Here is a 24015-nt window from a genome sequence, read left to right as displayed (position 1 = left end):
TCCTCATCTGTTTGGACAGGCACTGTCACAAGACATTTCTGAGTTCTCTCATCCTCAAGTTAGGGTCTTGCATTAGTTGATGATATTCTGCTCTGTGCCCCAACTGAAGAAGCTTCTCAGGAAGGCACCGAAGCTCTTCTCAACTTCTTAGCTAACAGAGGATAGAAGGTTTCAAAATCCAAGGCCCAGCTCTGCAAAACCTCAGTGAAGTATCTAGGATTAGTACTGTCCAAGGGGACCAGAGTATTAGGGGAAGAGAGGATTAAGCCTATTTCCTCCTTCCCTCGCCCCCAAACCCTCAAGCAACTAAGAGGATTTTGGGGCATTACAGGATTTTGTAGACTATGGATACCTGGGTATGGTGAAATAGCCCGTCCATTATATAACCTCATAAAAGAAACTCAGGGAGCTAAAACTCATCTTTTAACCTGGGAACCTGAAGCTCAAAAGGCCTTCAACCAGCTAAAGCAAGCCTTGCTCAAGGCGCCAGCCCTCAGCCTTCCTGTAGGGAAGGCCTTCAATAAAGGAAGGGAAAGGCCCTGGGAGTTTTAACATAGGCCCGAGGACCAGCTCAACAGTCAGTTACCTAAGTAAGGAACTTGATTTGGTGGCTAAAGGATGGCCAGCATGTCTCCGAGCCATTGCCTCAGTGGCTCTACTGGTCCCAGAAGCATCCAAACTAATCCTGGGAAATGATTTAACTGTTTACACCCCACATAACATGGCAGGACTACTGCACTCTACAAGGGAGCCTTTGGGCTAACAGCCAACTCCTTACATAACAGGCCCTGCTGTTAGAAGGTTCCAACATCCACTTAAAGACTTGTTCTCATCTAAATCCAGCCACCTTCTTCTCCGAGGAAACTGGGGAACCTGAGCATGATTATGAACAAGTCATAGTACAGACCTATGCAGCAAGGGAAGATACTGGGGAAACTTCCCTAGAGAACTCAGACTGGACCCTCTCCACAGATGGGAGCTCTTTTGTAGAACAAGGAATATGCATACGCAGTGGTCACTCTAAATGACGTCATCAAAAGTGCATCTCTCCCTCCAGGCACAAGTGCTCAATTAGCTGAGCTAATAGCTTTTACAAAAGCAATCAAATTAAGCAAAGGAAAGAGAGCTAACATTTACACTGACTCCAAGTATGCTTTCCTGGTTCTCCATGCTCATGCTGCCATTTGGAAGGAAAGGCATTTCCTTACCACCAATGGACCGCCTATAAAATATCACCAGGAAATTAACAGGTTCTTATCCTCTGTTTTTCTTACACAATAAATAGCAGTGATGCATTGTAAGGGACATCAAAAGGGAACAGATGAGGTAGCCGAAGGATACAGATTAGCTGATCAGGCAGCTAAATCAGTGGCAAGGAAGCCTCAAGACATCTACACACTTCACACCCCTCTAATCTGGGAAGGCTCCATAAGAGAAATTAAACCTCAGTACTCCCCTACAGAAATAGAATGGACCACTTCGTCTCAAGGGTATACCTTTTAGTCCTCAGGATGGCTACAGTCAGAGGATGGCAAACACCACTTGCCAGCTTCCAGCCAATGGAAAATCCTTAAAATCCTTCACCAAGCTTTTCACTTGGGAAAGGATAAAACTTATCAACGTGCCCAGAGATTGTTTTCAGGAGAGAACTTACCAAAAACAGTCAAGCAAGTTATTAATACCTGTGAAGTCTGTCTTAAAAATAATCCCCTGAAAAGGTGACTCCTTCCTCCTCAAACCCAAAGAACAGGAAGTTATCCAGGGGAAGACTGGCAAATAGACTTCACCCACATGTCAAAGACAAAGGGCATTCAATACCTGCTGGTATGGGTAGACACCTTCACTAACTGGGTAGAAGCATTTCCATGCCATACACAAAGAGCCTATGAGGTAATAAAAATGTTAGTTAATGAAATAACTTCCTGCTTTGGTCTACCGAAGTACCTTCAAAGTGACAATGGGCCCTCGTTTAAGGCAGCTGTCACACAAGGGGTCTCAAAAGCACTAGGCATAGAATATCATCTCCATTGTGCTTGGAGACCCCAATTCTCAGGAAAGGTGGAGAAAACTAATTATATTATCAAGAGACACCTCCGAAAATTATCCCAAGAAACTCACCTTCCTTGGGTCACTCTTCTTCCCATGGCCTTAACGAATAAGAAATACCCCTTCAGAATTAGGTCTTAGCCCTTTTGAGACGCTGTACAGATGGCCTTTTCTTACCAATGATTTTCTATTAGATTGGGAAACCTCTGAGCTAGTTAAGCATGTAACCTCTCTGGCTCAGTTCCAACAGGAAGCGACTAGCAAAAGCCCAACCCCAGGAAACTGGACCACCTCTACTTAACCCAGGAGATTTAGTACTGGTAAAGGCTCTCCCTTCTCTCTCTCCCTCCCTAAGCCCAGGCTGGAAAGGACCTTACACTGTTCTTCTTTCAAGCCCCTAGGCAATAAAAGTTACAGGAATCGACTCCTGGATACATTATATTGGAGTCAAAGCCTGGAGACCTGAGGGAGGAACCCCTGACAGCCCAGAGGAACGCCTTGAATATCAATGTAAAGAAAGAGGCAATCTAAACTGAAAATCACAAAAGATAAGTAACTGAATGAAAACTACTCATCTTAGTCTCACCCCTACCTCATCAAATACTTCTTGCCATTTCTACCTCTCCTGAGATTCGCTGCCAAATATTAGAACTTCTTTTTGATGGAAATTATTTACTATGCCACCCTTGCAGGAATTGTTTTACTCACTCTACTATTTGCAGTAGGACTATATGCTGTAGCACCCTCAGGGTAGAATATCAGACAGAGAATCTCAATTACTGTAGCATTCTGCTTAATTATTATTCTCATAGCAGGAATAACAGTTATGAAAAGGAAGTAAACATGAGCGTTTTACTATCACTCAGTCTGTTAGGACTTTTTATTGGACTTAGTAATACATCACACCCTTTAGCTCCTGCAATATCTGCCATGGTCCATTTGTACAAGACTAATTGTTGGGTCTGTCCTAAGTGGTTTGCTCAGTTCAGCGACGCTAAGGAAACTTACAATGACCCAGAATTCACCGTCTTAGGATTCCCTTTATTGGCTTTACCTTTACCCTTAAAGACCTAGCAGGCATAAATTAGACATGGTATGGGAGCAACACTCTGCTCCTAGTGCCGGAGAACACTCTGCCTGAAGATAAGCTTCACATCCTCAGGCTGGGACAAGACCTAGTAACAGCAAATGCCTCCCTCTGCTTTAAAAGCAGTGAGGAAGGACCATGCTTGGGAGATCTCAGATATTGTAACATCATACTTGTAATTGCTGTTAGTTCAAATATTTAGGGAGGAGAGTGCAACAAGGGTGATCTAAAAGGATCAGAAGCCCTAGTTGGGGAGCTTTCAGAATCTAGCCTCTCATTCTGGTTGGAAGCCCCAATGGGAGTGGCATGCTCTAAGTAACCACCTTGACTATATTGTAAAGAATAACAGATAGGCCTTTCCAAACATGCCCCCTCATGGAATTCCAGACCCTTGTATGATGTTTGCTAATAGTAGTGGCTTACAGATCTGTGGGCAAACTGGAGGCATCTGGACTGACAGCCCTTGCCACAGGATCATCTGAGATACTGGCCAGGGCATATTATGTCTCTAATTTTTCGAAACTCCATTTGTGAGGTGGATGCTTCTCACTTGGCATGTCAAATTCCAAATGGCATCGTAAATATTGTAAATATGGATATCCTTATCCCAAGGATGCCCCTATTATATGTAAAGAATGGAAACTTCCAAGATAACAGAAAAATCTGCCAGTGTCTCTCACAAGCCACAACTTAGAACCGTCTCTTCAAGGAACAGGGCTAATTTTTTTTTTGTGGCTCCTGGATACATTTAATCCTCCCAAGGCATTGGAAGGGAACTTGTACTATAGCAGCACTAGTTCCTGACTTATTATTTTTAAATTCTACCAAGATGGCAGCATCATCTGGAGTCATCCCTAATTGAGGCTCTTTTCTAGAGACTACACTATCTTGAATACGCCAGAGAAAGAGATCTATCATTTCTATGCCCTCATAGGACGATTTAACTGAAAGAGCAGACTGGGGAGGGCATGCACACGACAATCCCATCTTAGAAAAACCATGAATGGGAAATTCTATAGCCAGAGGTCTAGTCTGGATTATGGGCATCCCTCTCCTTGAAAGATCAGTACTTAATATTTCTATTATGATGCAACGAGGGTGGAAGGCAACTATAGGTGCCATAGAGGCACAACAGCAATCCACAGACTCTTTCTCCTCGGTAGTAGCACAGAATAGATGGGGCTTAGACATCCTTACAGCTGAAGTAGGAGGTACCTGTGCACTTACAAATAAAACATGCTGCTTCTGGATTAACACCTCTAGTAAAGCAGAGGAAAATCTACAGCTACCTAAAGATCAAATCAAAATCATTAAGAGGCTACAAGAACATGCAGGCTTCAGCCCCGGGTGGCTACAATTCCTCTTTAATGAATTCTAGTCTTCTTTATGGAATTGGTTAGCTCCTTTATTAAGCCCCCTCTTACTTATATGTCTTGTATTAATATTTGGACCTTGCATACTCAATACTATAACTCAAATCATTTCCTCTTCCCTAGAAGCAATCAAACCAAATGGTGCTGCAAACCGAACCACACATGGACATGCCATTCTTCCAAGGACCCTTAAATCAACCCCAGGGGGAGCCCTAGCTGTTGTTCCCCACTTGATGTCCCCTTTCGGCAGGAAGTAGCCAGAAAGAGTCCTTGCCCAAAACCCCCTAACAGCAGTTAGGGTGACATCTCCTCAGGGAGGTAATATTACAGGAGTTATTAAGGAAAAACTATGTTGGTATTTCTTATATCTGTCCTTAAGAAATCTAGCCCAGCCCGAATTACCTATGCCTGTATAATTTGCTACTTCCTTATTTAGGGATATAAGTGATATTTTAATTACATCTTAAAGTACAGCTAATGGGAAGACTCCTAGTCTTCTGACCCTTAAAACCATCAATTTGCACAGCAAATAGCAAACATTACAGAAAATGGTGTTTTATTACAGGTCTCCCCTTTCTCTTTTGTCTTTTCCAGTGCTGCGGTATTACAGCAATTAGCCAGCTTCAAGCTACAGTAGTAACAATGACAAGGCAGCTGCTGTTTATACATTTTCAATCCTTGAGACCCATAAAATTAAAATTTCAAAGAGAATTATCAGTTAGCAGGCACCAACAGAGATATACTTGGTGAAAATGAAGTCATTTAAACTGTCCAGAAGAAAGTAACTACCAGAACATATATTTTAACAAGAATTGACAAGAAGGAAAGGTTCAGTTGGTATCTAGTTCTCTCCTGAGTGTCAATATTACTTTCCTACTATTGTTAGATCTGGTTTTCAGTTAAAATAATAATTTTGAAATGTGTATCTAAAGATTGATTACAATCAACTATTTATAGTAGAGGTTCCAGTGAGGAGGAAACACATTTAACAGCATTTTGTACATATCAAAATCATTAACATCTAACAAGTTTTGATTTGGTATTTAAGTTTTCCAATTTTTCAATCTAGTTATTTTAAGGAAATCAGCCTGGCTTGTCTCTGAGATACTACTCACAGCCAACAATGGCTCTAATCCCCTCCCCCATCTTTTCTTTCAACTTAAGCAAATATAGGCATATATTCCTCAGATACAGGTTTTCCTGGGAGACTCTCATACAAGTATAAAATAACATGCATGAGATCTATTAGTAACTCATCAATAAATGGGGAAACTAGTAAGATGTTACAACTGATTCAAAAGGAGAATTCAAAACATACATATATAAGTAACGAGGAATCCTGACTTAGCAAAACTGGATACTGTTCACAGGTTAACAATAAAATGAATCTCCATTGAACACAGCTTGCATTTCCATGAACAATAATCACCTGCGTTAACTGTCAGGCTTCCACAACTGAGAGTTGTAAAATAGCATAATAATAACTCCAAGATACCCAGTAAATACTCTTTTTGTTTCAAAGTCTTTCACTTATTTTCCTGACACTGGCCTCAGGAGGGGACTGAATGCAGGCACAGTAAAGATGAGTCGTACTTTCTCTCTGTCCTTGGTCTTCGTTTCGTTCTGCACACTTGTTGCACTTGTCTCTCTATGCACCTTGGTTTTCTTTACTTGAATGCCGCAGCTCTCTCTTCTACCTTCACCACACTTAAAAACCCTCCTCCTCCTTATCAGTCAAGTGTTGACTAGAAATCAGAAGACATGGAGCCTGTTTTTAGCTTTGACCCCACTAGCTGTGTGCCCTAAGGCAAGTCAGTGATACTTTCTGGGCATCAGTCTCCTTCTATTAATAATCTGGATCAGTGATCTCCAGACTTCTGAATTAACACCAGTAGTTTGTTCTATGTTGGTATTTCTTATATCTATCTTAATGAAGGATGGTGGGAGTATATGCTGGGTAGGTGAAGAGGAGAAAGTGCATTTCAGTCAGAGAGAATGCTTAGTAGCTGGAAGTGGTTATAAATTAGGTTCTGCAGGATGGAGGTAAAAGGGAGGCTGAGTCTAAAGGGTCTTCTATGCTATGCACAGGGATTTGGCCTATATTTTATGGATGACTGAAAACCACCAAAGAGTTTGAAACATAAGATATGTGATAAGAGTCTGTTTTTGAAACATTTGCACAGTGTCAGTAAACGAAAGAGGCTGAAAGGCAGTGGCCAAGAAAGCAAAAGCCCAGAAGAGCAGGGAGGCTGCTGAAAAGAGTTTAAAAAGGAAGCTGGAAGGGAGGGACTGTGAAGATGCATTTGGAAGACAAATGACTTGGGGTGAGAAAACTGAAGGAGAGAAATGAAGGCTTCAAAGACTCCCAAGTGTGTGGTCAGCTGAGTAGCTAAGTGGATGATATCATTCCCTGGGATGTGGGTCAGAAATATTACCATGTGCTGAATGAACACTCTTCTAGGCCCTCAGAATTCAGCCATAAACTAGACCTGAATTCCTAGGGCCTGACCTAAAAGAATTCACACTCTGGGGAGGAGTTTTTAAAAAGTAAACAGAATACATAAATAAATTGTAAAAAGTGCCAAGCAGGAAAGAAACATGGGACTTGGAGAAAAATGGCAGGGATCAAGTTTGATTAAGGGAGTTAAGGAAGGCCTCTCTGAGCAGGTGGCATTTAATCTAGGACCTAAAAGACGTGAACTAAGCCAGTGTGTGATGAATGAATACGTGTGTGTGTGCAAGGTTTTGTGTTGAGAGAGGCAAGTACTCCAGGCAGAGGAAACAGCAGGTGTGAAGGCTCTGAAGTGAGCAAGTACTTCACAGGTAGAAGATCAGTTGGCTAGAGCAGAGTGAGGAAGTGCTGAGGGTGGCGGAAGATAAATTTGTAGGGGCCAGATGTGGAAGGGCTTGAAAGCTGATGACAACAGTCTTACCAGAAAGGAAATGATTCCTAATAGGAGACATGGGGAGAGGGAGAGAAATAATTACAGAAGGTGAGAGGGCTTGGAGATCCTGAGCTCTAGTGGAGGAACTGGGCTTCTTCCATTTCATGAAATAAGAGAGAAGCTGGGTTCACATTCCAGCAGATTGGTAGGTTTTGTGGTAGGAAGGTGAGGAAGTTCATTACCTAATGACTTCTATTGTCTTAAGTATAAACAAAGTCATCAGCTGAGAGTATGGCGACAGGGTATGTGAGGCTTGACAAGAGAATAAAAGGTATAAAATAGTCATCTTGGGGAGTGGAACACCGAACTACCAGAGAAACAAAGATGGGCTGTTGGGCAACAGTAAGTGCCGATCTGAGGTTGAAATCATGAAGCAAGGCCAGACAACAAAGTTGTGCAATATTCTCCAGCAATGTTCAGCTGCTCAATGCCAGCCCAAAGAAATGGGTGGCAGGGTTCATCCTGGCTAAAGGTTTGGCTAGGACAACTCCATATGTAAATTAGGTCAACCATGACCTTAAGTAACAACTGTTTCAATAGACTGGGTGTGGAAGCAAGATCGCAGTGGGCTTCACTCACTTTCATTTAGAAGTAAATGAAACTTGGAGGCATGGAGTTCTAATGACTCTTTCAATAGTGTTGCTATAAAGAAGGGCTAGACAGGGAAAAACTGGTTAATTAAGACAGTTTTCTATTACATGCTAAGGGGTAACATTAGGAGACAGGGAGAGATTAAACATACAGGAGAGCAGAGGTCTAAGAGGTCAGCCTTTGTTGAGATAGAGAAGCCGGCATTAGAAAAACAGGAATGGGAGGAAAGGTAAAGATGCAGGTAAGTATGTAATAATATTAACAATGTAATATTAAATATGTAATAATACCACTGATAATAAGAATTGCTAATATTTCTTTATAGAGTGCTTATTTTGTGCCAGGCATTTTTCTAAAGCCTTTATATGGAATACTTTACTTTATCCTTATAACAACCCTATTGTACTAAGACAGATTAAGTAACTTGTCCAAGGCCACCAAGATAGCAAGAGGCAGAGCCAGAATTTGAACCCAGGCAGTCTGATTCTAGATTCTGGTCCTTAACGTTTACATTATACTGCATGTGGAAAGAGGAAGACATTAAGAAGTTCAAACCTAATAGCTTTCAGTTTCTTTGTGATTTTGGAGGCAAGGTCACCTTTGAAACAGGTGTGGGGTAAAGGATGAGGTGACATGGTGAGGTTCTGGAATAGCTACTTAGGTAAATGTAAAAGGAAACTCCCCAGAGGACTGTCATATGCTACTCAGAGGCCAGCTGCAGTAAGACACCAGAATATTTGTAGAGACACTAATTCATATAGTTGAATATACCCAAAAAAGTGTATGGTAAAAGGGTAGGGGTTGGGCAGAGAAGGATATGACCATGGGAATGGGATGTTAGAGTGAGTGGGAGGTAAAGATGAACAGCACTGATGAGGTCAAGGAAAAGGACAAGGTATTGGATGTACTTGTGCTGCAGAAATATCAAACAACAAATATTTGTTCAGTGTCAACATATATAGGACACTGTGATAGTTAAGGTAAAATTAAAAAATAGAAGTAGTCCCTACCTGGTTTTTCTCTGCAACTAAGCAGAGCTCCCTATAGGGTAGGGAATGGGCTCTTGGTATAGCTATACCTACCACAGTGCTTTGCTCAATAAACATTGGTTGCATTAAGATCACATCTCTTACATTAAAAAAGGTCCTGTATCAGGTTATGGTATTTTGTGGACTGCTTCAGGCTCACAGGAAGTTGTTTATTTGGTCTACACAATGCTTAGAAAGAGTCTGAGCCTAAATTTTAAAATCAAGAGATTTCATATAAAATCTGAGTTTCCAGTTTCCCTTAAAAAAGCAAAACTAAACAATGGGCCCATAATACTCCCACACAGCAAAAACGATCAGTGTCGTGTAGTGCTACCTCTTAAAACAGGGCATATGCTGGCCCTAGTATCTTCGTTTTGGTTTCCATCTGGCCAATCTAAAATGCCATATTCTCCATGAAGTCTTCCATGAGTCACTGTATGAAATGACCTTCCCCTCCCTCTATACTTGCAAAATACTTTGTCATCCCCTAATGGAACTTTGTCCTTTCCCCCCATGCCCCACTGCCCATTACTGGTATATATTAATTATAAATATGCATTTGCAACTGTGCAAGTTTCTGAAGAATAGGAACAACTTACTCATGTTTGCATTTTTCAGCCTGGACTTTAATATACGGTTTCTGAGTAAATGCTTTCTCTTTTAGGGAAACACTCCTTGACTTTTGCTGATGTTAGAAAAAATCAGTTCAAGGGCCAGTCAGTAGGGATTTAATTTCAGAGCTGTAAAACCAGGTTAGAGATTATTGTTATAAGCTGAGTCTGACCTGAAAATAATACACTTGATGCCTGAAGAAACTTTAGAATACAAGAAGAAAGTACATGAAACATAAGTCACTTGGGGACGTTACTGCAAAGGATAATAAAAATTATTGAATGGGCTACAGAGTGTTCTTTTATAATATGTGTTCAGAAAAGAGTGTCTATCAAAGACAGAATAATAAAAATACACAGATCTTGAGAGGGAAGGTTTTGGTGAGCAAGTCTTCCAAATCTTTATCTCCAATCCAGTTCTCTCTCCTAGCTTGAAAGCAATACCCAGTGTGATGGTTAATACTGAGTGTCAACTTGATTGGATTGAAGGATACGAAGTATTGATCCTAGGTGTGTCTGTGAGGGTACTGCCAAAGGAGGATTAACATTTGAGTCAGTGGGCTGGGAAAGGCAGGCCCATCCTTAATCTGGATGAGCACAATCTAATCAGCTGCCAGCGTGGCTAGAATACAAGCAGGCAGAAAAATGTGAAACGGGAGACTGGCCTAGCCTCCCCGCCTACATCTTTCTCCCGTGCTGGATGCTTCCTGACTTGAACATTGGACTCCAAATTCTTCAGCTTTGGAACTCAGACTGGCTCTCCTTGTTCCTCAGCCTGCAAACGGCCTATTGCGGGACCTTGGGTTCACGTGAGTTAATGCTTAATAAACTTCCCTTTATATATATATATTCCATTAGTTCTGTCCCTCTAGAGAACCCTGCTTAATACACTCAGTGTATAGTACCACATACTGAGGCTGTACCTCAAACTCAACATGTCCACAACACGCCCATCATAAACTGTTTCTTCCTCCTGTATTCTCTTTCTGGTGGACCACCAGGCCCCAATCACTGGATCAGAAACCTAAAAGTCATTCTTGATTTCTTTTCTCACTACACACATCTAATCAATAACCAAGACCTCCTGATTTTACTCCCTCACTCAGACTTCCAGCATCTCTTGCTTGGATGCCTGTGGCCACAGCTTCCTAGTCTGTCTCCATGCCTCTAGTCTTTTTAACTCTAGCCAGCAATCCCCAGGCTTTCTTCAGTCATCTTGCTGATTATCTCATTGCCCTTAGTTTAAAAATCTAAGATTTGCTTAACAGGCCCTTTAGGTCTGGTCCTAGTGTGTCCAGAATTGGTTCCTTCCCGTGGGCTCTTGGTCTCGCTGACTTCAAGAATGAAGCCGCAGACGCTTGCGGTGAGTGCTACAGTTCTTAAAGATGGTGTGTACGGAGTTTGTTCCTTCAGATGTTCAGATGTGTTCAGAGTTTCTTCCTTCTGGTGGGTTCGTGGTCTTGCTGACTTCAGGAGTGAAGCTGCAGACCTTCACAGTGAGTGTTAACAGCTCTTAAAGGTGGCGTGCAGGTTGTTCATTCCTCCCGGTGGGTTCATGGTCTCGCTGACTTCAGGAATGAAGCCACAGACCTTCGCAGGGAGGGTTACAGCTCATAAAGGCAGCGGTCTGGAGTTGTTGGTTCCTCCCAGTGGGTTCGTGGTCTCGCTGGCTTCAGGAGTGAAGCTGCAGACCTTCCCCGTGAGTGTTACAGCTCATAAAGGTAGTGCGGACCCAAACAGTGAGCAGCAGCAAGATTTATTGTGAAGAGCGAAAAAACAAAGCTTCCACGGCCTGGAAGGTGACCCAAGTGGGGCTGCCGCTGCTGGCTCGGGTGGCCAGCTTTTATTCCCTTATTCGGCCCCACCCACATCCTGCTGATTGGTCCATTTTACAGAAAGCTGATTGGTGGGTTTACAAACCTTTAGCTAGACACAGAGCGCTGATTGGTGCATTTACAATCCTTTAGCTAGACAGAACAGTTCTCCAAGTCCCCACTGGACCCAGAAGCCCAGCAGCTTCACCTCTCACTAGCTTTTCTCTTTAGCTTCATCTCAAGTCTCTGGCCCCTACTTTATGTTCCAGAACACCAAACTTAATATGGGAACACACCATGTCCATAATCAAGGATAATCCTGAGATTGTGTACATGCTACTTCCCCTACTTGGAATATCCTTACTTTCATTGTATGTGGTTATGTCTTCCTGATCCTTTAGGCCTCAGTAGATACTTTCACTTTTTCCTGAGGTATTCTCTAACCCATTCAAGTGTATGCTCCTAAACTACCTTGAACTTTCCCATCTAAGTCATATCGTCATATGTCATACTATGTCATACTGTCATACCATCTTTGTCTCTTTGCTAATTTGTCTCTTCCACTGTACAGCATGTTCTAGGGGAGAAGGAACCAGATGCAGCTTGCACTCTTAAATCCACAATGCCTGGCACACAGTAGGCGCTCACTAAATATTTGTTGAATTAAACACTTACAGTTGAACATTCCCCTTCCTTAAGGCCAAAGAGACTGTCTCTTTCAATTGCCCATGACCCCCTAAAACTACAATGAAATTTTACGACTTCTTAAAACTTTTCTTATTGCTGTTTTTATGTATTTGTGCAAAACCAGACAAATACAAATATCTAGAGGGGGTCATGTATTTAACTAGATATGCAAATCTAGTGTGAGTAGTGGAAGCTGTGGTAACCTGGCCAGCACCCTCTGTAAAGGTGGTGTTCACTAGTAACCACAATCCAGATCCCACGAAAAAATAAGGGCCCAATGTCACCATGTGTTCTGAGGTTTTAAAAGAAGCTGAAATGGTTCTGGATTTTAAAATGTCGCCTTGGCTGGGCGTGGTGGCTTACACCTGTAATCCCAGCACTTTGGGCAGCTGAGGCGGGTGGATCACCTGAGATAAGGAGTTCGAGACCAGCCTGGCCAACATGGTGAAACCCAGTCTCTACTAAAAATACAAAAATTAACTGGGCGTGGTGACACGTGCTTGTAATCCTAGCTACTTGGGAGGCTGAGGCAGGAAAATCGCTTGAACTGAGGTGGCAGAAGTTGCAGTGAGCTGAGATCACGCCACTGCACTCCAGCCTGGGCAACAAGAGCAAAACGTGTCAAAAAAAAAAAAAAAAAAAAGAAACGTTGGCTCAAATTTTTCATGCACATTGAGTGCAGCAAAAAAAACATGCTTGTCCATCAAGCTGTCTGTGGGCCATGTTTGGTTTGAGAATCCTAGTTTATTCTCGGGTCCCTTAAGGCTCTCTTTGATGCTCATTTTGATGGCATTACACTAAGGTTTACTGATTGAGTGCACGAACACTTCTCCATACACACTTGCCTAGGAACGATCTCTCTCTCATCCAATCTTGCCTATCCAGCATTCTATTTTCAGAGTCGTCTTTGCTAATTTGGGGAATTCATTTATTCAAACAAGAAAGTGGTTGACAAATGTTTAGCAATGAAATCTCCCGCGAGTTACTACTTTTTAATTAGGATTTTCAACCCTAAGAAAGATATAGATAGGAGGAATAAGATAGGGGGAATAAGGGAGCTAATTTTGAGGGGTTTCCCTGCCTCTTAGGTGGGGTTTATCATTTGTGCTGAAACTGCTTATTCGTCTAGTTCTCCAGACCCTGGGCCATTTATCTTACGTATCCCTATCTCTGAGCGCGTAGAAGGCGCTCCAAAAAACTGTTGGTTTGTGTAAATGACCGAAAACTACATGCAGCCTGAGGGTGGATTTCCCTTTGACTTCGGCTTAAGGAAGAATCGTTCCCATGATCATCCCACAATTCATCAAAACGGAGATAGGCAAGGAGCAACTGCTCAAAGGCAAAGCGCTGGCAGCCGAGGCACAGCTCCGGTTCGGCAAACGTCTCCCGAGTGCCAAACGTCTCCCCAAACGCCTAACTGGTCGTTAGGGCGCAGAAAAGAAGCTCGGGGAGCGCGGTCTTCGCCTCAGCTCCACTTCGGTGCTTCACGATTCCTCCTCCGGCCTGCCTTCCTGATAAATACCCGCTGAGGTCACCTAAACGCTCTCCTCTCTCAATTATTTGCTTCTTTCCAACGTTTGGCGCCCAGCTCTCGCCATCGGAGCGCCCCGCCCGGGACCACTGATCTCCTGGTGCCGCGCAGCCTTGCTTCCGAACGCGAAGGTCGCGGTGCGCCGGGGTAGCGAACGGCCAGGCCCGAAGCCCCGCCCCACAGCCAAACGCCCGGCCCGCGACCCCGCGCCCAGCTCCAGCCGCCGGGTCCCGTCTGGGCCTCTTCTCCTGGGAATACCGGGCACCGGTGGCCCCGCCCCTACCTGCGCGCCGCATCTCCAGGAACAACAGTCTCCCTCCCGAGCGTCACAGCCAGACATGGCCCAGACCAGGGACCCGCGAGGCCTCCAATCTCCGCACGGCTTTACGCGCGGCGCTCAGCCTGGGATGAGGCAGCGAGGCCGCAAATGCAATCAGGCGGCGCTGAGGGCAGCCCGGGGGCGGGGCAAACGAGGCGGGGGCGGGCGTCTGGTAACGCCCCGCCGGCTGGGATATGCAGCGGCGCACTTGACTTCCCGGGAGGCATGGCCAACGTGGTTGGAGGCGGGGCTAGGAGGGCTTCAAGTCTGAGAGACCTAAAGGCACCGCGAGCGTCTGGGGGCGTGGCCAACCATGCGGGAGGCGGGGCCTTGATGCTGGACATCAGGCTGTGCTGCGGGCAGCCAGTGAGAAGGCCGTGAAGATGGCGGCCTCCTGGAGGCTGGGCTGTGATCCGCGGCTGCTGCGTTATCTTGTGGGCTTCCCTGGCCGCCGAAGCGCAGGGCTGGTGAAGGGGGCTCTTGGGTGGTCTGTAAGCCGCGGAGCTAATTGGAGATGGTTTCACAGCACGCAGTGGCTTCGGGGTGAGTGGCCGGGCTCGCTCAGCTTCTCTGTGTAGCTGAGTGATGGGCCTGGGACAGGGGCAGTTATGATTGAGAACCTGCGTCTGGGTGTGGAGGTGCGCGGCCTCCTTATTCCCTTCCCTCTTTCTCCGGGTGGGGTCCGCCGACTTGGCCTAATGCATGCTGTGAAGGGCTTTCTTGGCAGCTGGGAGAACTCGACTCTGCCCTAGGCCCCCTGGTTTGTATGGCTTTGTGACCTTGCCTTGGAATTTGGGTTATTTGTGAGGCGTGGAGAGGGTTCCCAAACTCTCCTCCCTCAGCCCCCTTTCCAGTCAAGGCTCAGGTTTCTTTAGGGTTGTCAAACGTCTCGGACGAGAAAAAGCTGCCCAAGGTTGCCGAGATTGAAAAGTCAGCGTTGGGAGTTCTTACTCATTCTCTAGGCCTCGCTCTGTTAGGAGGTGTTTTCATTGAGGCCAGTCAAGTTTTACCCCACGCCATGACTCGTGAAAGACTTAAATTTGTAAATTCCTACGGCATCACAGACAAAGGTCCAGGAGAATGTTTCAAGCAAATATTCTCTTGAAAGAGCGAACATTTAGGAGATAAATCATACCAAAAAGTTTATTATAGAAAATTGTTGTTTAGTAATGATATTGATACAGGTAACACAATTATTGCAGTATTTAACCGTATGCAAAATGGCAGGCCAGGTATTATTTTTCTTTATTTTGGGAGAGGGTTGGAGGGAGGCGTGGATGGAGAATAGGACTGACGTTTTTTAGTGTGACGTATTACCTGCCAATCATCGTTCCTGGCACTCTACAGAATGAATTTTAATTTAAATAGGTCTAGCAGACGTTGCCTTCATATTCTGAGCTACCTGAGGCTCAGAAAAGAAGAAAATCACACAAAGTCATATGGTAGGATGAGTGTATTGGGGTTCCTAAAGGTTCCGTAATGGGAACAATTTATTTCATTTTTGGTGTAATGTTTCATAACATATTCCTTGGAGCAGAGGTGCTTTAACAGTGTGTGCAGAATTCCTTCTCTTCCCTCCTCCAAGTTTGTTGAAATTAAACATTTTTACAGCTCCTAGAGATTCGGTCTGGTCTGGTGTGGGGCTCAGGAATCTGCATTTTACAAATGTTGGATGAGTTTTGATGTTTTATTTTGACATTTAATGGAATGAGCTTTGAGACTCACTGCCTTAGAAAATCGTGGAATATTAAAAGTTTAGTATTGGATATAATCTAGGAAGAGTGTTCTTAATCTTGTTTATCAAGCAGATCCTTTTGAGAATCTTTGAAAATACTACAGATTCTCTAGAGAAAGTACCATAAATGGTCACACACAAAAATGTGTACAGGCTCACACCTGTAATCCCAGCACTTTGGGAGGCGAGGCTGGAAGATTGCTAGAGCCCAGGAGTTGGAGACCAGCCCGGGCAACAAAGTGAGACACCCATCTCTACTTAAAAAAAAAAAAAAAAAAAAAAAGCCAGGTGTGCTGGCATCCCAGCTACTCCAGGGGCTGAGGCAGGAGGATCCGTTGAACCCAGGAGTTAGACGTTTCATTGAGCTATGATCCTGCCGTTGCACTTCAGCCTGGGAGACAGAGTGAGACCCTGTCTCGGGGAAAAAAAAAAAAAGTATGCATAGGCCCAGTTTAATGCCTTTAGAAACTCAGTTAGGCAAGCAATCCTTATCTGCATCCTCATGATTTTTTTTACTTATTCCCCATCCCCTAGACATATACCATGAACAACTTGTCTACCCCAGTTTGAATACCGTCTGTCAGGAAGAAGGCACGGCATCTCAAGGAAAGCCAAATTAGTTTTCTAGTGCTGCTGCAACAAATTACCAGAAATTAGTGGCTTAAAACAACACAAATTCACATCTCATAGTTCTAGAGGTCCGAAGTCCAAAATGGATGTAACTACGCTAAAATCAAGCTATTGGTAGGAGCTGCATTCTTTTCTGGAGGCTCGAGACCCCATTCCCTTAAGTTTTCCAGATTCTAGAGGCTTCTAAGATTCTTTGACTCATGGGCTTCAAAGTCAGCAATGGCTGATTCAGTCTTTATCACATTACATCACTCTTAATATTCCCCCCTGCCTTCTGCCACTTACAAGGACCCTTGTGATTACATTGGGCTCATCTGGATGATCCTGAATATTTTCCACATCTCAAGGTTGAGTAGAAACCTGAATTCCATCTTTAACCTTAATTCCTTCTTGCCATGTAACAGCATATTCATAGGTTCTGGGTATTAGGACGTGAACCTTTTGAGGCATGGCATTCTATATGTGAAGCTGTGGAAAGTATTTGGAAATACTAAGTATTTGGAAATGTTGAACTTTTTTCCTAATACCGAGCCAAAATATATCCACTTCTGACTTTCACCTACATACAGATTTTTGTTTTGCCATGCAGAAAACACGTGGCAGTCCTTGAACTATTTGTTTTACAAAGTGTGAATTTACGATGGTGTTTTTTCTCTGAGCTTGGTAGAAACTGTAGTTTTATAAAACTAAACAACTATTTGGATTACTGTAAACTATATAAATTAAGTACATTTATTGAACTGTTTCGTCTTTCACACAAATATCTTTAAAAATTTGTCAGTCAGAACTACCTTTGGAGTTTTAATTTCCTTAAGAGGTGCTGGCAGCATTTTTATGAACTATGACATATGCCATTTTCTTAGCACTTCCTAGAATTTGTCATTCACTTCTCACATAACCTAGTAAAGTTGGCATCATCTGCATTTAGTTGGACAAAAACACCAAGGCTTAGAGAAATTGAGTCTCCTAAAGACACACAACTGTGTTAGTGAACTGAAGTGCATGTATATATTTATATACATATATTAATTTGTTTAACAAATCTTTAATTTGTATCATTTTCTCAACAGATTTATTGAGAATGCAGAGACTATCTTTTTCACCACTTATATTATTGAAGAATGAGTGAAGAAATTAGCATCTATTAGGTGCCAGGCACATGGTAGCCTGCTTGGGAAGTAGTGGCCAGCTGAATCAAACAGATTCTCAGTATTTGCCACATGGCACATTTAATCATACTTAGCTCCTGGACGTGCAATCCAAAATTCTATATAGGGCTGATCCTTAAGGTATTTATAGTCTCTTTGGGAACATAAACAATAAAGGTATGATTTCAATAGTGTATACAGTAAGCTCAGAGGGGGTAAGTTTGAAATGATCAGGAAATAATATATAAGGCAGCTTCTTAGAGGAAGAGGTGACAGCCCTTACAGGCTGAAGGAACAGCAGAAACAAAGACCCAGAGACCAGAGTGATCGTTATATAATTGACACAGCATCTGTAAACAGTTTTTCAACCTACCCTAGACAGTTAACTTCAGAGAGTTTAAATAGTGGTCCTTTCAAAGTAGGTAGCATGATTTGGAATATAATTGGTTAAGATGTTAATTAATAATATTGGTTTTAAGTTGTCTCTGAAGAATAACATGTTGAATTTAAAATAACCTGTGAATAGAAAAATAACTGAGGTTCAATCTTGGCGATTTGCCTAGTATATAATTATAGGCCATGCATAGTATAGATGTTGAATAAACATATCTAAGGAAGCTAATAATCTAGGAAGTTATAAAAGAACACTAGAGCCTACAGTAGGATTCCAAGTTGGCAGCCAGGGAACTGACCCACATTGTTTTAGCAGAAAAACTTATGGCAAAATTTTAAAATCAGGAGACTTTACAGAAAAATCTAGATTTTTGTTCTCTCTTTAAAATTGATAGTTAAATCCTATGTGGTGACAATTATCTAACACTGAGTAATGATTGTTCTTTTTAGGTAGGAAATTGCTTCCTACTTTGTCACTATGCCCCCTACTCTGTATTACATCTTAGCAAGGCTGAATGTCCCTTGGTATTTGCATCACCTCTAGTTGTCACTTTTTTTTCTTGTACCCTTATCTCTACAGAAAGCAGAAGACAAAAGACCAAGAAAAATGGGAGAAATAAGATATTGTGTATATGTGTAAAGGAGGAAAATGCTTATCCATTTAATATGAAAATGAAGGATGTCAGAATCTAAAGAAAAAACCTGAAGATGCTGGTCCTCTTCTCTCACCTGCCTGTTTTTTGTAGGCATCTGAGTTTTTGACAGCAGTGCTATAACAAGAAGAGAGGGAACTTCTTTGATAGAGTTAATGGTATGGTATTTCTGCCAAAACACGGATACTCTTTTAGGCCTGGTTCTTATTAAGTGCTTATACACTGAGAAGATTGATACTCTCCTTCGAATTCTCTGTGGAAACAGAAACATGTAGAATAGCTCTAGTAAAAGTAGGATTTATTAAAAGGATAGAACATCACTTATAAAATGCTGCAGGGCCATGGGGAAACCATAATTATTCCATCTATTTCTTCTAGGGCTCCTATTGTTTGTCTTCTTTCTCTTATTTACTTTGTTTTCCTGTGCAGACTTGCGATTATCAATCTGTTTACTCCTGGCTTTTCTTTCTCAGTGTCAGCTTGCCTTGCCTCAATGGTGATTCAGGCCTTTATGCACAATGCGCTGTCAGTTTAGTTTAAGTGCTTACCATCATTTCTGTAATCTCCTTTCAAATTCCTTGAATAGAGAAACTGACTGACCCAATGTAGACCAGTTGTGCTGTAGGGCATGCAAGGCTGATTCTTTCGAAGGCTACGATTTGGACATTTTCTTTAAGAAAGTAGTTGAGAATCAATGATTGACATTTCTGTTGTTATCACCATCTGACTAAAATAGGCCAGTAATGCAGTAGTCCTTTATTTTAATTGTTTCTGCGCTAAGTAATGACCAAGCAAAGTGTATCATCTAAGCAAAGCACATCTAGGCTACTCAGCTAAGATGTTTGCCCATCCAAAGAAAATAGGACAGGGGTAAATGAGATCTTACTACAGGCAGCAACAGGAGGACTAAGAAGATTTAGATGATCAGGAAGCACTTTGTATATGTTTACTTTGTTTTAAAGGATTTTATTCTGTCTATGAAAGCAGGGTATTAGAAGTAGCCATCACATACTGAGCTCTCACTATATTTGCATTACTTCTAACCATCATAAAAACCCTGCAAAGGTTTGCCAGGTTTCACAGGAGAAGAAATAGACTCAGAGAGGTTTTAGCATTTTACCCAAGGTTAGTGGATAAGTGGATGACCACTTTGGAACTGTGCATGTGATGACATTCAGAGGAAGAAAAGAGGACCTTTCTTCTTGGATGTCTTTTTTGCAGAACAAGAAACATCTTCTGTTACCACAGCAGAATTTTCTTATATTGTATTGACCAGAATTGGGTCGTATGCCCTTTCTTAAGCTAGCCACTGGCTTGACTTCACTGTGTAAAAAATGGATAGACTTTGGCTAATCAAGGGGATGGGTGTGGAATCACTAACTCTGAGTACATATGCACAAGAAAAATATATTGCTGAACAAAGTTGAACTTCTACCAGCAAGAAAGAAATTTGGGGAGTAGGTTTGGGAATAATAAGTAGCATTTGTTGAGAGCTTACTATATACTATGCACCCTTGTAAGCACTTTACATGAATCAGCACATTGAATACTCACAACTAATACTATACTCTGGTAGATAGTTCAAGTTTCAACCCAGATCTGACACCAATGCCTGTTTCCTTAACCATAGTCTACCTCAGTATCAAGTGATAGCTTGATTATAGATTTCAGCAGAACAGTGTCAGCATGCTGACGTTTTAAAGTTCACCATGTGTACATCCTAAATGAACATTTTTGCTTTTTTTAAAAAAATGAAATCAGACATAGTAATAACTGCATTGTAGACTAGCATTTCTGTGACAGCCTATCATTTTAGAACAATTAAGGACACCAAAATTCTTGACTACGTATAAGGGTGGCAGGACTATTTAAGAGAGTTAGAGTATATATTGACTTCTCCTATCTGTAAATTTCTAAGGTGATGTACTCTTAAATATACCTTCTTATTGTTGTCTTGAGCTTAATTTGCGTTTTACAACAAAATGTGTAAGTTCCCAAAGTATCGTGTGTGTGTGTGTGTGTGTGTGTGTGTGTGTGTGTGTGTATGTATATATGTATTCTTTTGCTAGGCTATAAATGGAATGGTAATTTCTTTTTGCTCTTCTCCCAAGATGGCGAAGTAAAGTGAGATTCATGTAGAATTTTAACTTTATAGTTTAATACCAAGAAGGCCAGTATTCCAAGCTGAAATCTCTTCTAAAATGTTTGGTTTATTTCATTCAAAGGAAATGCATTCTACACCATGTGCTATCTAAAAATTCTGGCTAACCTCTTTTCTAATGTGCCATTGGATACTAAGTAGAAGTATAATAATATAGAATCAGCAGATTCTATAAACAAGATGGGATATATGGTGATTCATTTTTTTGGTAGGCAGTACATTTACTATAGCTAGTGATCTGCTTGATATCTTTCTGTTACTGTATAAATCAAGGACTTTATTCTATTATATGAAACATTCCTAGGGAAAAATTAGGATCAGCAAATGTATAATTCAGGAGAGATTGCTTGGGAATCTATTAGCCCTGGTTTTTGGAGGGGAACAAATCTGTTAAAAAACTATAAAAGCTATACCACTAACTTCTTCAGGGAAGTGCATACATACACAATTTTATATATAATTCTGAGTCCAGAGGACTCAGATCTCCCTGTAATTTGTCCATAAATACCACCTAGTCTAGAGACTATTTCCATCAACATTTTGGTCATTTCCTAGCTGTTTTTTGGATAATAGCCATCCTAATGGATATTAAGTAATACTAGTACAGATTTTTTTGTTGTTGTTTTCCAGTCTTCTTCAGGTAGAATCTCAGCTCTCATAATTCTTTGATGGTCTAATGGCATTTTTATCTACTACTGTCTAGTACCTGTGTATTTATCTTCTCATCTAAATTGTAATCCTTTTGAGGTCGAGAATCTGGTTTGGTCTAGGGCTAGGATAACAAGTGTTCAGTAGGCATTTGTTGAATGCCTGATTTGGCTTTTAGCTTTGGAAGTGAATAGTATGAGCACTGAAGGTAAAACATTTGCTGATGATTTTAATGAGAGCTTGGTTTTCAAGTATGAAATGTAGTTGGAATAGAGATCAAGAATTAGTGTACTTTAGTCGTGAGAACACTGCTGAATTAGGTAAAGGAGAGAGTAAAAAGGGAACCTTCAAGTTTAGGCTGGGAAAGTGAAAGGAACCTGTGAATGCATCTGTCATTACTCCAAGAAGGAACTGTGATGTTCTACAATATTGTGACATCTTACAATATTATAGGATATTGTGATACATCTACCCAGCTATCTGGATGCCTCCAGAATATACCCTCTTAATTATTTCTATGCTGCCCATCAAAAATAAATAGCTAACATTTTTGAGAGTTATTCTTTGCCAAGCCCCATGTGTTACCTCCTTTCTTTCTTTTTTTTTTTTTTTTTTAGATGGAGGCCTTACTCTGTCGCCCAGGCTGGAGTGCAATGGGGCGGTCTCGGCTCACTGCAACCTCTGCCTCCTGGTTTCAGGCCTCCCAAGTAGCTGGGACTATAGGCATGTGCCACCATGCCTGTCTAATTTTTGTATTTTTAGTAAAGACGGGCTTTCACCATGTTGTCCAGGCTGGTCTTGAACTTCTGACCTCATGTGATCCACCCGCCTCAGCCTCCCAAAGTGCTGGGATTACAGGCATGAGCCACTGCTCCCGGCCTACCTTATTTCTTTACAAAAATCTATTTATGGCACCATTTTAGAGAAGAGGAAACAGACATAGATTGAATAAATAACTTGTAGGTGGTGGATCTGAAATTTGAGCCTTGGCAGTTTGATTCCAGTACCTGTTCTCTAAATCACTATGGTATTCTGCTTCTCCTTGAGTTTTTTTTAATTAAATATTTAAATAAAATATTTCATTTAGCACAATAGTACATGCTTATAGTTTAAATAGTACTGAAAGGCTTGTAACAGTACAGTGGATCTCTGCCCCATCTCACCCAACTTTCCCAGTCTTCCTTAGAAGTAACTAGTTTTGTCTCTTAACTTTCTTCTGGCATTTGCCCATCTTCCTGTTTCTATTTTAGCCGTTCTCTGTGGATGACTGCCGGTCAGTGCCGCCCTCTGTTTTCCCTCCCCAATGAAATTATTTTGTAATTCTTGGTCAAATATTCAGTGTTTACATTAAACAAATATTATGCACAATTGAGGATTGTCCCGTATTTTGATTGTTAGCTTTCTTTTTGCTGCAGTTATTGCTGCCTTTTAAATTTTTAGTTATTTTTTTCTGTGATAATTTCTAATTTATCTCACACTATGTAATAGCTTCTCCACACAGTTTTCTGTAATGTCAGCCACATCAGGTACTTTCTCACTTAACTTATTTTTGCAGTTTTTATATATCCTTAGCTATGTAGATTGAACTTCAAGCTCTTCTTTTTGCCCTCTGGAGAGAAAACAAGCTTCAGTCTTCTGTTGAATGAGGGTAGGGTTGTTACCTCCCACTGGATTAAGAGAGGGGATCCAGGTATCTAGCTACTTTTCAAACAGCAGCCACCCAAATCCTCCCTGGCTTAGGATACAGCTTTCTAGGGTCTCTTTAATTGATTATTACATATCTATTTACTTTTCTGCTTCCAAAATTGTGTGCCATTGTTCCTTTTCTCTCTGTCCTTGTGGGTTTCTGTTTAAAAATAACAAAAACAAACAGCACATTTTTAAACTTAGGTAAGTTTGAAAGAGGAAGTAAGATTGGATAAATTTATTGTAGACATGTATGCAAATGTAGGTTATCAGAAATAAAAGAAATAAAAAGCCCTTATAGTAATATCACTAGCTAGAGATGACTACTATTGTCATTTTGGAGTATTTCATTTCAGTCTTTGTGTGTGTACAAGCTGGGCAGGTAGAAATTGGATGATGCCATATACAGGTTTGAGCATCTCTAATCCAAAAATCTGACATCCAAAGCTTTTTGAGCACTGACATGATGCTCAAAGGAAATGTTCATTGGAGCATTTGGGATTTTGGACTTTGAGATTAGGGATGCTCAACCAGTAAGAATAATGAATGCAAATATTCCAAAATCTGAAAAAATCTGAAATTAAGAACTCTTATAGTCCCAAGCATTTCTGATAAGGCGTACTCAACCTATATATTGCTTATGGGTTATCTTTTTTATGTTTGTTAGCATGCCAAGACCTGTAAATGCTGCTTTCACACAAACTGTTGTGCATTCATTTTCTATTGTGGTCCATTGACATTTTCAGTCTATTTTTACTCCAGTACCACACCAAAATAACTATTTGAACAAAGAAGACTTATATGACAAACGATCCTTTAAAACAAAAAATACTGTAACTGCCTTTATTCCAAGTGTTAATATTACTCTGTGCCTAGTGCTTGCTGATTTTTAAATTACTTTTACTTTATTCTGCCTTATTTCATCCAGC

At 41.5% G+C, this 24015-nt stretch overlaps 2 protein-coding genes across 4 annotated transcripts in view; one reads left to right on the top strand and one right to left on the bottom strand.

Moving 5' to 3' along the window:
• The window catches only part of APIP (APAF1 interacting protein), a 34218-nt gene extending 19955 nt beyond the window's left edge, over positions 1–14263 (bottom strand). The window contains exon 1 of one of the 2 annotated variants that reach the window (XM_009246477.4): positions 13997–14263. In XM_009246477.4, the coding sequence (XP_009244752.1) occupies positions 13997–14053 (57 nt within the window). In that variant the 5' untranslated portion in view covers positions 14054–14263. The remainder of the gene's footprint in view (positions 1–13996) is intronic. The other variant, XM_054524506.2, reaches the window with a different exon arrangement.
• A 34-nt stretch (positions 14264–14297) lies between these two features.
• The window catches only part of PDHX (pyruvate dehydrogenase complex component X), a 76677-nt gene continuing 66959 nt past the window's right edge, over positions 14298–24015 (top strand). Inside the window, exon 1 of one of the 2 annotated variants that reach the window (XM_002821885.5) lies at positions 14298–14575. In XM_002821885.5, the coding sequence (XP_002821931.1) occupies positions 14416–14575 (160 nt within the window). In that variant the 5' untranslated portion in view covers positions 14298–14415. The remainder of the gene's footprint in view (positions 14576–24015) is intronic. The other variant, XM_054524504.1, reaches the window with a different exon arrangement.

The sequence above is a fragment of the Pongo abelii genome, chromosome 9 (assembly GCF_028885655.2).
Source record: "Pongo abelii isolate AG06213 chromosome 9, NHGRI_mPonAbe1-v2.0_pri, whole genome shotgun sequence".
Lineage (NCBI taxonomy): Eukaryota > Metazoa > Chordata > Mammalia > Primates > Hominidae > Pongo > Pongo abelii.
The sequence above is the reverse complement of the archived record's forward strand: the minus strand, read 5'-3'. Positions and strand labels throughout refer to the sequence as shown.